Source organism: Zingiber officinale, chromosome 6A (genome assembly GCF_018446385.1).
Source record: "Zingiber officinale cultivar Zhangliang chromosome 6A, Zo_v1.1, whole genome shotgun sequence".
Classification (NCBI taxonomy): domain Eukaryota; kingdom Viridiplantae; phylum Streptophyta; class Magnoliopsida; order Zingiberales; family Zingiberaceae; genus Zingiber; species Zingiber officinale.
In genome coordinates this window covers 147,818,361-147,831,841 of record NC_055997.1, presented here as the reverse complement: position 1 = coordinate 147,831,841, position 13,481 = coordinate 147,818,361, and the positions used below count along the sequence as shown (strand labels likewise).

The following is a 13,481-nucleotide window of genomic DNA, read 5'->3' as shown; positions in this document are numbered from 1 at the left end:
TAACTTTGGTAAAGACTAAAATGAATTTACGTTACTGTCCTTTTTTTTATTCACACTAAAAATAATTCCAAGGTTTATTAGTAATTTCACAAGCAAAACAATCAGTGATCTAGAGTTCGAGACTCAGCTACGACGTATTATTATGAATTTTTCTCATCATTAATTTTCTCTGGTTGTTTTATATAAAAAAATAAAGTTCTCTTTAGTCCCACATCTTAGAATTGATAACACTATGATCAAAAAAGTTTCTATAAATATTTTAAGCCGACGATGTTAAAAAATATACTTTTTTTAGTTTCTTTTACTAAGATAAATATAATATTAAATTAAAATAATTTTTTTCATATGGAAGCCCATTACAGTAGTTTATTGTTGGAGTCCAAATAATTTATATATTATTATATTACACACGCAACGCGTGTGCACGATCACACTAGTAATTATTTAAATTAGCAACCATTTAGAACACATGACACTACATTAATATAAAGCATTGACACCTTAATTTAAGCATTCAAATTTATGTAGACGTGGTGGCCGGCCAATTGAAGTGTTGGAATATGAGAGTTGTAAATGACAGCGTTAGAATCCTTATGTTCCTATTTCTTAAAAAAAAAAAAAAAAATATCGTGTAACTTTTATAGGGCCGGTGTGATCGCTTCTATAAGTAATCTTTAAGAACGGTCATAGTAACCGCTTCTAAACGTATATTTTCTACATTATTAGAAATGTGTGATGTTATTAAGAGCGGTTTTACCTGCTTAAAAAAAATAACATGTAGAAGCGATTAATATATGTAACCGCTTCAAAAAATGATAATTAGAAGTGATTATATGGAAACACTTCTAAATCATTTTTATTGAAGCGGTGTTTGGGTAACCAGTTTGATATCTTCAGGTTTTTGATGCGGTTGTAAAATCTCTCCTAAAATATCGATTCTAAAACACCATTTTTTTTAGTGGCAGCTCCTCATCCCTCGGATGTACTGAGTTCGTCGACTCTCCTCATATGTCATCCTTCTTGTTCGCTACGTTTTCCGCTCGACTTCTTGTGTTCGTAAGTCGCACACTTAGACACAAAAGCATCAAATCTGTAAGATTTAATTTAACTCGGTTGATCATATCAAAACTAGTCTGAGATACTTATACTTATTTAGTATATGTATTGAGATCTTTGGGAGGCAGATACAATAATGCACAGTCAGATCGGGTTTCAATTTCTGCATCCCCAATGTAGCCACCTCAAATTAGCATTTTGGCCTATGCTGATGATTTACTATTATTCAATCGGGGTGATTTTGCATAAGTGTACACATTAACTATATGTTTACACGAGTTTGGGGTGATAATAGGACTACAGGTTAATTTCCTAAAGTCGAATATTTATCTTACTTATGTGGATGACATGACCCGTAAGAGACTACTTTCCATCATGAGTTTCCAAGAGGGTACTATGTCTTCCCAATATTTAGGGATCCTGCTTACCTCTCAACGTCTTTGGATTTTAGACTATAGCCCCTTATTAGATTTTTTTAACTCGAAGGATCAACATTTGGCCACGAAAAATACTATTTTATACAAGGAAAGCATAACTCAACATCTTTGTGCTCCAAAGAGTGAAATGTTTTTGGTTATCTATTTTGCCTTTACCTCAAGGCATTATTGATCGTATTTACATTATTTGTAGGTCTTTCATATGGACATCCAAGCATCTTTCGATATCTTAAGCGGATATATGTAAACCTAAGGATGAATGAGGCTTGGGATTTCACAATTTACTAGCTTGGAACCTTGCCCTTCTGGCTAAGGTACCATGGATGATAAAGACTAAGGCGGATGCTCTTTAGATCAAGTGGGTACATCACACTTACTTGAGGTGAGCTAATGTATGGACTTGGGAGGCAACCCACTCTAATTCTCCTCTAATAAAGAAATTGCTACAGATACCAGGTCTTATATTAATAGATGTTAGGTCGTTAATGTTGGTGTAATTTGTACTAATGATCTAATTTAGGTTTTGATGAATGATAAATGGATTAAAATTATAGTGTTTGTGATCTAATTGCTTAACCAAGTGTGCAAGAGTTGACGGGTCTAAAGGACCAAACACCAGGCTGAAATCTAGTTAGGTCTACTAGGCCCGATAGTTGGTATGAAGTCCAGATAGATCCATAGGACCCTATATCTAGCGGCAACTCCAGTTGGATCCACAAGACCTGATAACCGGTCGAAATCCAATTGGGTCTGTGGACCTGACAACTGGCGGGAATACTTGGTCGGTCAAAGACAAGTCAAGCGACTGTAATTAGTAAGTAAGAGGTAAACAACTGGAGGAGAGATCTAGTGAGGACACGTTCCCGGTTGAGAGAATTATAGGTGTCGGTCCAGCTTAGGTCCATTTGAGAAACCTAAGTTGAAACCTTGACTAAATCCTAGTCTTGATGAGACATGATCTAATTACTACTCCTATCTTATTTTGTTATGCTAACTCTATTTTGTAGGAAAAACATTTTTTTTTTTTTTTTTGCAGAAAGGAGAAATGCAAAAAAGGGGAGTCTGGGAATCTGGAAGGGATCCGAGCACTCGGATCAACTCACTAAGGCGAGTACTTAGACAAGCACCTGAGTAGTCCGGGCACCCAGAATTGGTCCAGGCTCCCGAACCATAAAAGTTATTCAGGAGCTGAGTTGGAGCACGTCGAGCCTACGTCAACGCTCTAAGCGCCCGGAGATGGATAAAACTTCTTGGATGAAGTTTCGACAAGAGGTTGCCACGTCAGCATGGTCCAGGCCCCCAGAGGAGTTCCAGGCGCCCGGAATGGACCTATATAAGGGCCTTCGACCAGTAGTTTCATAACATCAATTGCTACAACTTTTGTACTCACGCGCTGCTCCAAAAAGGTCTTCGAGATACTTAAAAGCTGCACCAACAGCCTGCGCTCAAGTTTTCAAAGTTATATTGTCGGTATAATTTAATATCCTGCCCAAATAAATGAGGGTACGAAAGAATTTTTTTATTCGATTAAATAATCAAGCCTGAGTAATCGGGTATAGAGATATGTCTAATAGAATTCTATTCATATCTGATCGGAATACCTGATTAAATTATATATATATATATATATATTATCTTCCACTTTTTATCTCGCACACCTCATGAACACTTAAAAAAATCGTTTTGAATTTGTTTGTTTATACTATAACTCAACCCCTAAATTTTAACAGTATTTGGTTGAGGGTTATCACTAATAAGCTTGATATGATATCAACGAAAATCTTATTTGGTTTAAGAAATCAGTGATTCCCTGTGATGCAACATTCCCATCACCTTAGCAATTAAGGAAAGTAAGATGAAATTGGAAAACCTTGAAAGAATAAGATTTTCTACGATTCTAGGGTTAATAATATTTTTTTTTTCTCAAAATTATCCTACGTAGGCCCCGTACTCAAGGAGGTGATGACGGCGAGAGCAGCGACAGCTAAGGCCGGCCATCACCAAGATGGAGCAACGACAGCCCAGGAAACACGATTCTCCTCCTAACAGCATCGACGAGTAGCGACAGCCGAGACAACGTCGATCGACAACTTGCGAAGAAAGTTGTACTGTTAGCTTGCGGAAGAGGCGATCGTCCTATGGCAAAACCATGGAGGACATGACGATGGACAGTGACAGTGATTTATGGAGGAGGTGGTGTCGACAGCTTACGAGGGGGGGGGGGGGATTGGCAACTTGCGAAGGTGGCGGCGCCAGCAAGTGACGAGGCGAGGGAGCAACGACGATTTAAATCGACACATTGTAATGGGAGAATCAAACAAGAAATTTTAAACTTTAAATTTTAAATTATATTTAAAAAATATATTAATTTATTTTTTATTTTAAAAATATAAATCGATTATATTTATTTATTATATATATTATCAAGTTATTAATTAATATTATTAATTTAATTTATTTTAAAAATTAATTAAATATTAAATGGAACTAAGGTAATATAGTAAATATTAAATTATGTTATACCATTATTTAGGATTGCACTAAATAATATTACATATTATTTTATTTTTTATAATCTTAGTTATATAATTAGCTGATAATCATATAATAAAATTACACATGATAACGTGAACACTCACCCTTATCGCTTAACCACAAGTAAAAAAAACTAAAGGAAAAAAAAAAAAATCTGATCGACGCACAGGTGCAGCGAGTGTGTCACCTAGGATAACTATAACCTATATATGGGATTTGTTTTCTTACCCTTCACCTCACACAGCTTGTAAGCATTTAAAATATATATATATATATGGGATTTGTTTTCTTACCCTTCACCTCACACAGCTTGTAAGCATTTAAAAATATATATATATATATATATATATATATATATATATATATATATATATATATATATATATATATATGATAACTAAGCATATATAGGATATGTCATTACTTACCCTTCACCTCACACAGCTTGTAAGCATTTAAAAAAATATATATATATATATATATATATATATATATATATATATATATATATATATATATATATATATATATATATAATTTCTACTAGGCGACGCATATCGTCAAGCTATAAATGTTTAATTTATTTTTTATTATATTTTTTTTTATAGGACATTAATTTTAATGTGTTTTATTAGAACTCAATTATCATACCGACCTCAAATTCGTGGAGGTAAATTTCGAGAGTAATGTCTCCTTCCCACTTCCACACATACTTCGTCGCCTCCTCTAAAGAGATAGAGGGAGCTTTAGCGGCAACAAAGTGATGGAGAAGTAAAGAGTGATTTCGCTAAATCTAAATGGTCTAATATTACCGATTCTAAAATATAGACGGATAAATTCTAAACGGATGACATAATCTAAATGAAATGCTTGAGAATTGATCCTTAATGAATAACTCTATATCCAAATACTACTAACTGTGCTACACCTGTGGAGACAGAGATGTAGCACAGTTAATTAGGGCTGTAAATGAATCAAGCGTTCGTGAACAAGCTTGGTGTTCGACTTGGTAAGAGCTTGTTTATGTTCGTTCAATATACACAAGATTGATTAAACAAACAAGCTTGAACAGCTCGTCAAACCAAACAAACAAGCTTGAACACATATGTGTTCAATTCGTTAACGTTCGTGAACAACGTTCGTGAACAATGTTCGTGAACAACGTTCGTGAACAATGTTCACGAACCATATTCATTAATAAAACTCTTTTCAATATGTTAAATAAATAATAAAATAAAATAAAATAAATAAATAAATTTAAATTTCCAAGCTCAATAATCAATCAAATAACTAAAAGTTTCAAACAATCAAACAAGCTTGAATTGAAAACTCGATAACATCTAAATGAACCAAGCTCGAACCAAGCTCAAGCCAAGCTCGAACCAAGCTCGAACCAAGCTCAAGCCAAGCTTGAATTGAAAGCTTGATAACATCTAAACGAACCAAGCTCAAGCCAAGCTTCAAACAAGCTCAAGCTCATAAAAAATAAATCAAGCCAAGCTTGAACACTCATTTCAAAAGCTTGGTTCATTTTAAGCTCGGCTCGGCTCGGTTCGGTTACCTTATCAAACAAGCTTGAACACCCCAAAACTTGGCTCGGCTCGGCTCGTTTACAACCCTACAGTTAATAATATTTAGATACAAAGTTGTTCATTAAGGATCAATTCCCAAGCACTTCACTTAGATTATGCCCTCCGTTTAGAATTTACTCATCTATATTTTAGGATCGATAATATTTAGGATCGATAATATTAGACCATTTAGATTTAACGAAATCACCCTGTACTTCTCCATCATTTTACTGCCGCTAAAGCTCCCTCTATCTCTTTATTCTTCTACCTTTTCTTCTTGATCACATTAGAGATGATTCTGCATCCAAGATCTTCCACTTCCGAGACATGTCCAGTCACGGCAAGGGGCTCGGCAGGCGGCACAACACAAGAACATAAAGGGAATCACGAAATCCGCCATCTGCCGCCTCGCCCACCGCAGCATCAAGCACATCAGCAGCCTCATCTACGAGGAGACCTGCGGCATGCTCAAGATCTTCCACAGGAATGCCATCCGCAATGCTGTCACATAAACCGAGCACACCCGCCGGAAGACAGTCACAGCCATGGACGTGTTCTACGCCCTGAAGCGCTATGGCTTCGTCTGCGCTTACTCAAACTCTACCATTTCATAGTGCTGGCCCTTTCTGTTAAAGGATTTTAGCGGTCTTTGGGTTTGTCTCACGTTCCAACATCCACACCAAGCTCTTGGCCAACTGAAGGCCACGCTGTTAGGCCAGGGTTTGCTAGCGCTGGCAACAAACAACCGCACAGCTAGGTCTCTACAGCACCGGCCATGGCTCATAACCTTGCACGATGGGCCATTGAGGCACCCGACAAGAGAGCTAACTCTCTATTTCATCGGCGGAACAAGGACGACATCCTAGCAACCAAATTCAGCCGAGCAAGCGTCACCAGCGCGCTGTCAAGGGTACAAACAGTTGTGACATAGGGCGACTACACAAGACAAACCCAAGAAAATTACATGTGAATTGATGGTCGTATAGACAATCAAATGCAATAAATGAATCACCAGGGATAAATTTACAAAAAGAAATTTGATTACCATCGGCTCTTCCATTCATATAATAGCATTACTTTGCAAAAACGGAAGATAACAGCAAATAGCACACCAAGGAATCCTAAAACGGTTACGAAGGGGGGAAAATAGCTAAATACAAGTTAGAAAAGCCGGTTTAAGTTTCCAAAACGCAGCTTCATGTGCTAAATTTGTTCCAGAGACAAATAAAGCTGCTCCAGAATTTCCCTATTCATCATCCTCATCCTCTTCCTGATTTAATACAATACAATAGCAAAAGATTCAATAAAATTTTATTCGACTTTTCATTTGGGGAAGATTTACAGAACAAGTTTTGAATGATCACAAACCTCATCACTTCCCTCGCCATCCTCGGACTTGGATTTGTCAGACTGATCTTCATCAGCAATATCGATAGGGCGACTAACTCCCTCGGCCTATTTGATCATTACGAATTAGTCGACTGAATATAAGCTTAATACAAAAGTTAAATAGAAAGGTATACTTGGTTCCTGTTGTATGTTGCTAATTTCTTAGTGTACTCTGTCTTCAATTTTGCAGCCTTGTCAACAAAGGGAGCCTTATCCTGTAATGCAAGCAGAATAATGCATTTTAGATCGAAGTTAATTGAAATATTAATTCGTATCAAATGGGGGAAAACGGATTGATAAGAACTACTTACGCCTTCAGACAATGACTTCCACTTATCACCGCCAGCTTTGCCGACCTATTAACATCAAAATTAATTTATTCTGCATCACATTTTTGAAAAGCAAAAAATAGAGATAATAGCGTATGGATCATAGACAGCATAGAGACGAATCTTACCACAGAGACAGATTTATTGTTAGGGTGTTGTTCTTTGAAGGTTTTCCTGAACCCTTCCCTGGCAATCCAAACATGAATCAGCACTGCGATAAAGCTATAAAAAGGAATAGGAAGCTCTAAAAACCAATAAAACAGGAAAACTCACATGAAGACAAAGAAGGCGCTAGGGGGCCTCTTAGGCTTGTTAGGATCCTTCTTGGCCTTGGTCATCTTCGGCATCTTACTCGCACGCTCCGATCCCTTCCGAACAGCAAGCCTTCAGATGTTTAAAAACAAAACAAAATATCAGATCGCACATCCCGGAAGCTACGGATCACTGCTAATCGTAAACACTAAAAGCCAAAAAATCAGGAGGAAGCATTCTCACTTGCTGTCTGCTTTCTTCGTGGCATCAGCCTTCGTTTTCCCCTGTTTCATGGCGAGACCTAGAACAGACCCGATCAGATGAACCAGCTAATTCATAAAACACGAGCGAGAAGAGAAGAATCATACCTCCAAACGGATTCGCAGCGACGGCCAATCGGGAAGAAGCAGGATGAGGCTGTGCAAGGAAGACTTGGGGAAGAAGAAGCGTTAATAAAGGGCTGGCGGCGAAACGAATCGTGTTAAAACTAGGAAACGCGATCTGACGGCTTAGATGGCAGGATGCCGATTTTGGAGGTTAGTTCTGCATCGTACACATCAGCGATCCATGTGATCGGCGCCAATTGGCATCTATAAGATAATTTGATAGCGGTGGTAGCCGTTGGACCGTTTTGCAAGGAAATTCGGATTGCAGCGTGGTTAGAATTAAACAGTCAAATATCAAATTACGAATTATAAAATTTCAAAAATTTGAAATTACAAATATCAAATATCACGTGAAACACGTGCGAGCTGCCGACCGAAATCGTGCCTTGTTTCAGGGTTTAATCAACAGCGTCAACCGGTTGCACACGTTTCGAACCAGCAGATAAGCAAATCTTCTTCGGTCAAGTGGCAAAAGACGAATAGGATCACGCAAGTGTCCCCGTCAACTCATTCAAAGATCAACACGGAGAAAGAGATCTTCTTCGGTGAAGACTTTACGGCAAGTATCCCCACGTAAATAAAACAATTGGAGTAATGCGGAAGCACAGCTTTTGGGCATTCTGGTTAGTTAGGGCATCTATAGAAATGAAATCTGTCCGTTAACGCCCAAATTATCACATCCGTGCAAAAAAAGCCCAGGGAGCTCCTTCGGTACATGTCAGAGTGGGAGCTCGGTACATATTCTTAAATATGAGGGCTAAAAATGAATTCGATCTGATAATCTAGTTCAAATTGATCCGAAAAAAATTAGATTCAGATTGAACATTTTCGAATTCGAATCGGATTCGGATTAGAGGGTTGGAGAGTTAAAAATTTTCGGATTAGGTCGAGTCGGGTTCGGGTTGACCCGGGTTAACTTAAATATAGAGTTTAGTGAATTTTTTTAGGGTTAGATCAAATTTTATTTTGAAAATGAAGATATTTTTATGTGTATTAATATCATATTTCTATAATAATGATAGAGTATTAAGATAAAAGTGAAGAATTATAGAAAAATAATTCAAAAAATCGTTTTGAATCAGATTTTCAGGTTATCTGGATTGGGTTCGGATTGATCGGGTTGGTCGGATTCAGGTTTAGGTTTAGGTGTTTTGGGTTGAACTCGGTTCGTGTCGGATTCGGATTAAGTATAAAAAAAAAAAAACTCAATCCGACTCAACCCGACCCACCCGAATTGACACTCTTACTCTTAACACATTTCGCATGCTTTTAAAAGGTTTATAAAATTATAAAAAACAATAAAATAAGATTTTGTTTATAAAAAAACTCATCACGCACCAGTTGAGTTTATTAAAAAAATTAAAAATTAAAAACTAACAAATAAAATTAAATTGATGATAGATTTTTATTTATTGATTGATGAGGTTAAAATAAAAATATTTTTTATGAGTATATTTTTATGAGGTTAAAATTATATATATATATATATATATATATATGAACAGTAATGTTAATATTAAAATAAATATTAAAAAATAAAGATATTAATATATATCCATAGAAACGGATGCCCTAAGCAAGAATGCATTGCAAATACAGTTAATAATCTGACAATAAAACAAGTATAAATGTATTAATTATTTCCATAACTCAACAATAGTTACACCAAAATAAATGAAAGAATTGTCCTTTCTGGTAAAATTAGATAATTTTGAAGAAAAAATAAATGAATTTTTTTTTAGTTCTGCCATGGCATTCTGTATTGCCCTAGAAGATTCACTGTTCCGAACCATTTCCGAGTTGTGTCTTGAAGCAAAGTATCGTTGACCTCGCAAAACATATTGGCCCAGTTTGATGGTTCTATCGCCTCGGAACCTAGGCCGGGCACTCGGTCCCGCGAGCCTAGACTTGTTGATTGTTTCCAATCGGCCACGTAGGTTGACACACGCCTTCGAAACTTGATCTTGAACTCGTTCCAAGCTTGGTACTTGTAGTGATTGACTCTGGCTTCAGAGAGTGTCAAAAATTTCGTTTCGCTATCATCTTTTAGCCCAAAATGGTGGATTGAGTTGATCAGTGAGAGGTTGATGGCGTCGAGTCGCACAAACGACTTGTGGCGTTCCTCAATTTGGCGACGACAAGTGTACCCTTGGGTCACGCCGGCTTCGGGGTGCCTACGGTGGCCTGATGGTCCGAACTCGAGACATCGAATGGCGACTTGACCGACTTCTGGTGGGGTGCCGAGGAGTGAGTCTATCAAGGACCGGTTGGGTCTGTCAAAATCTACCCAAGCTGGAGCAAAGACAAATTCATCCACGTCGATGAAGGCCATCCAGTCGCACTCATTCTGATTCGAGACGGCACAATGGGAGAAACCCGCCTCCTGGGTCTTGGGCCAGGGCCAGGACCGGACCACCACGTCGAACCCAACGGACCCGAGACGGCTCACAACCGGCTCGAGCTCGTCCTCGCTCGCATTGTCGTATAGGAAAAAACGATCGATGCCGACGGCGGCGTGGTATGCCACCCACTCGGGGAGGAACTTGGCGGCGTTGAACACCATCGTGCAGGCGCAGACCGCAACGCGGCCGCGGGATGGCGGCCGGTCCTGGAGCGAAGGGCTCCGGTACTCCGCAACCGTGGCGATCGGCGCCGCCTCTGGCGCGACGGCTAGGGAAACGCGCAGCGGTTGGAGAGGAGGCACGGAGGGGTGGGGACAGCGGAAGACCTCTTGGGAGGACGACGTGGCGGGCGTCGAAGCGAGAGCGGGGCCTCCGGATGCAGGAATGAAGACGCACTTGATGTCAGCGGCGGGGCGGACGGAGTCTTTACGGCGGTTGATGCCCTTAGCGAAGACGATGACGTCGTCGTCGGTGGAGAAGGATTCATAAGCCACTGACATCGACCACCGGATCATCTCCCGAGGCGCGAAATCGAAGTCGTGGCCGGCAGCGGCGGAGTCGGCGGAAAGGCGAGGAGCATAGAAGGGTCGGATACGACGGAGGCGGCGAGGCAGAGCGCATCGGAAGGCGGAGGCACCGGCGGGATGGGCCGGGGAGGCGGCGCCGGTGTGGAAGAGGCAGAAAAGGCTTCCATCGGTGGCGGAGATGGAAGAGGAGGAGGAATCGGGAGGAAGGAGGACAAGGACTTCCCAATCAGGAAGGAGGATGGCGTCGAGGGGCGGCGGCGGGGAACCGAGGAGCTCACGGGCGGCGAGCGATGTATGAGGGCGGCGGAGGGCGGCGGAGTTGAGGGCGGCGGAAGGGAGGAATTCTCGAGTGACGCGGAAGAATACGGAGGCAGCGAAGAAGAGAAAGACGGCGATAGAGAGCAGCGAGATTGCCGGCTTCCGCCGCATGGTTCGATTTGGGAGCCGTGGAGGAGAAGGGAAGGATTAAGAACAAAGGAATCGGGCGTCGTGGGAGACGCGGTCGAGGTGAGACGAAGCTTATATTGTTTTTTTCCCCCGCTCGTCGACCAAGAGAACTTGGGAATGGGTCCCACGCATTCGGTGGTAGTGTATCGGAGTACAGTTTCGAGGTAGCACTCAGCCGGTGCCAAACGCTAGCTCTCGAAAATGAAAGGGCGACGGTTTTACTATTTAATTTCTCTCCAATCACTAATCCGCGTAACTGGTCTTCAAGAGTGGGTCCCATATTTAGTCCGCCTTATGAAACGAGAGTATGTTCTTGGGTCAGCCATTGAGACAGTAGTTTAGGGCAACGAAAAGACAATAATCATCAATTAAGGAACATTTATTGGTTATGAATAATATATAACATTGTGGTTGTATAATGTACCACCCTGTGGTTGTATCTCTCTTGTATTTCTCCATAAAACATTTTCTAGATTTTACTTTTTACTCAATATCATTCTTTTAATTTTAAATCGAGAAAATTAATTTTTAAAAATAAAAATAGAAAACATTTGTTTCATTTTTTTCAAATTTGAATTTTAAATCGAAATATGACATGTAGGCCTTATAATTTTATCATGATATGAGTATCTACACTAATTTTTCTATTTAAAATAAATAATTTAAGATAAAAGATTATTTTCTTAAATTTAGATATCTATTTTTTAATACATCATATATCATTTCTTTATTTTCTTCTCTTTCCTCTATAATATTTACAGAATGAAATTATTTCTTAAATTTAAAAGAAAATATTGTCCATAAATATAAAATTTAAGGAATGGATAAGATAACTGATGTAAAGATTTTTTAATTATTTTATCTAAAATTTAAGATAAAATTTTTAAATAGAGTATTTGATATGGATACTCTAAATGTAAAAATTATAACCCCTAATTCTTAATATTGGAATCAGCCAAACTAAATTAGAAAATTTAGAGAAGACAACTCCAACTATTAAAAACCATTTCCTAGTCTTCCGAATATGGAATATATACATGCATAATTTATGTATGCTAAATCGATAAATTTATTGCCAAAGCGGCAATTATTGAGCTTCTATTTAAAGGAGTTTTAGGTTTAAAATTTGTTGTCCATATTTGAACCTGTTTGGTAGAATGGATTTGAAGTTCAAAGAACAATTGTATGTCAAATTTTGTTTGAGCTTCGATTATTTGTATTAAATATCATGAATAATTGTAAACTTTTTCTTTTTTTTTCCCTCTTTCATATTTATTTATGCTCAATCTGTGGGGCCACCCTGAACGGCCGGAGTGGTTTCACCTTCGCTGTGCTGTTTATAGTAACTATTATTTTAAATATTAAAAAAAAAAATCAAATGACCCACTAGTATATTTGTTTACTTTTATTTAGTCTATGACGGTGCCGTAGTAAAATATTTAGGCTGTTATTAAATATGTATAGTTTTGATTTTTAATTAAAATATATTTATAAAAAAGAAAATTAAATAGAACGTACAATCAAAAAAAATATTGAACTTTTGACTAATTAGATTTTTTTTTATTCTAACATTATTATAATAGATACGTTTTTTTTATTTTCGAATTTCTAATTTATTTAGTTCGATTAATTCGGGAGATCATATCAACTTGCATCACAAAATTTTCTATCAGCTAACGTTTTTAAGTTTATTATTTTGTTAAAGAAAAATTCTTACAATGTGTCACCAATAACATTGAAATCTTAAATATTTGGTTAATTATTTAGATGATTTAATCGCTACATTCTAGGGACTAAAAAAAGTACAATTTTAATTATTATGGTCGAATTTAATTATACATTAATAAAATATTATTTATCAACTTAATGAAAATATTAAAATTGATTAGAAATGTTTCAAGTCGATTTAAAAATCAAAATCAATATTGTTGGAGCAGGTATAACATAGCCTGATAGAATAGTTTGAAGTTTTATTAGCTAAGTTGAAAATACTTTTAATGAAGTTTGAATAAATTGGTAAAAAATATTTTAATATAATAAAATTTTAAGTGGAGTAATTTGATTAAATCGAGTTAGTTTGTTATGACAGGCCGCAGCAACAATTATATCACAGTTGTTATATGTCTTAGCATCTAAGATATACCTGAAAT

At 37.7% G+C, this 13,481-nt stretch overlaps 2 protein-coding genes across 2 annotated transcripts; both read right to left on the bottom strand.

Moving 5' to 3' along the window:
* Positions 1 to 6,617: 6,617 nt before the first annotated feature.
* On the bottom strand, positions 6,618 to 8,051 carry LOC121998631 (HMG1/2-like protein). The gene is made up of 8 exons (XM_042553618.1): positions 7,938 to 8,051; positions 7,813 to 7,870; positions 7,591 to 7,701; positions 7,446 to 7,503; positions 7,300 to 7,344; positions 7,123 to 7,203; positions 6,968 to 7,054; positions 6,618 to 6,869 (listed from the first exon to the last, which is right to left on the bottom strand). The coding sequence occupies exons 2-8, from the start codon at positions 7,860 to 7,862 to the stop codon at positions 6,846 to 6,848; spliced, it is 456 nt and encodes a 151-aa protein (XP_042409552.1). The 5' UTR covers positions 7,863 to 7,870; positions 7,938 to 8,051; the 3' UTR covers positions 6,618 to 6,845.
* Positions 8,052 to 9,576: 1,525 nt separating this feature from the next.
* On the bottom strand, positions 9,577 to 11,398 carry LOC121998630 (glycosyltransferase family 92 protein RCOM_0530710-like). Its single transcript, XM_042553617.1, has one exon. It carries the CDS (start codon positions 11,311 to 11,313, stop codon positions 9,694 to 9,696), a length of 1,620 nt encoding a protein of 539 aa, XP_042409551.1. The 5' UTR covers positions 11,314 to 11,398; the 3' UTR covers positions 9,577 to 9,693.
* Between the last annotated feature and the right edge of the window lie 2,083 nt (positions 11,399 to 13,481).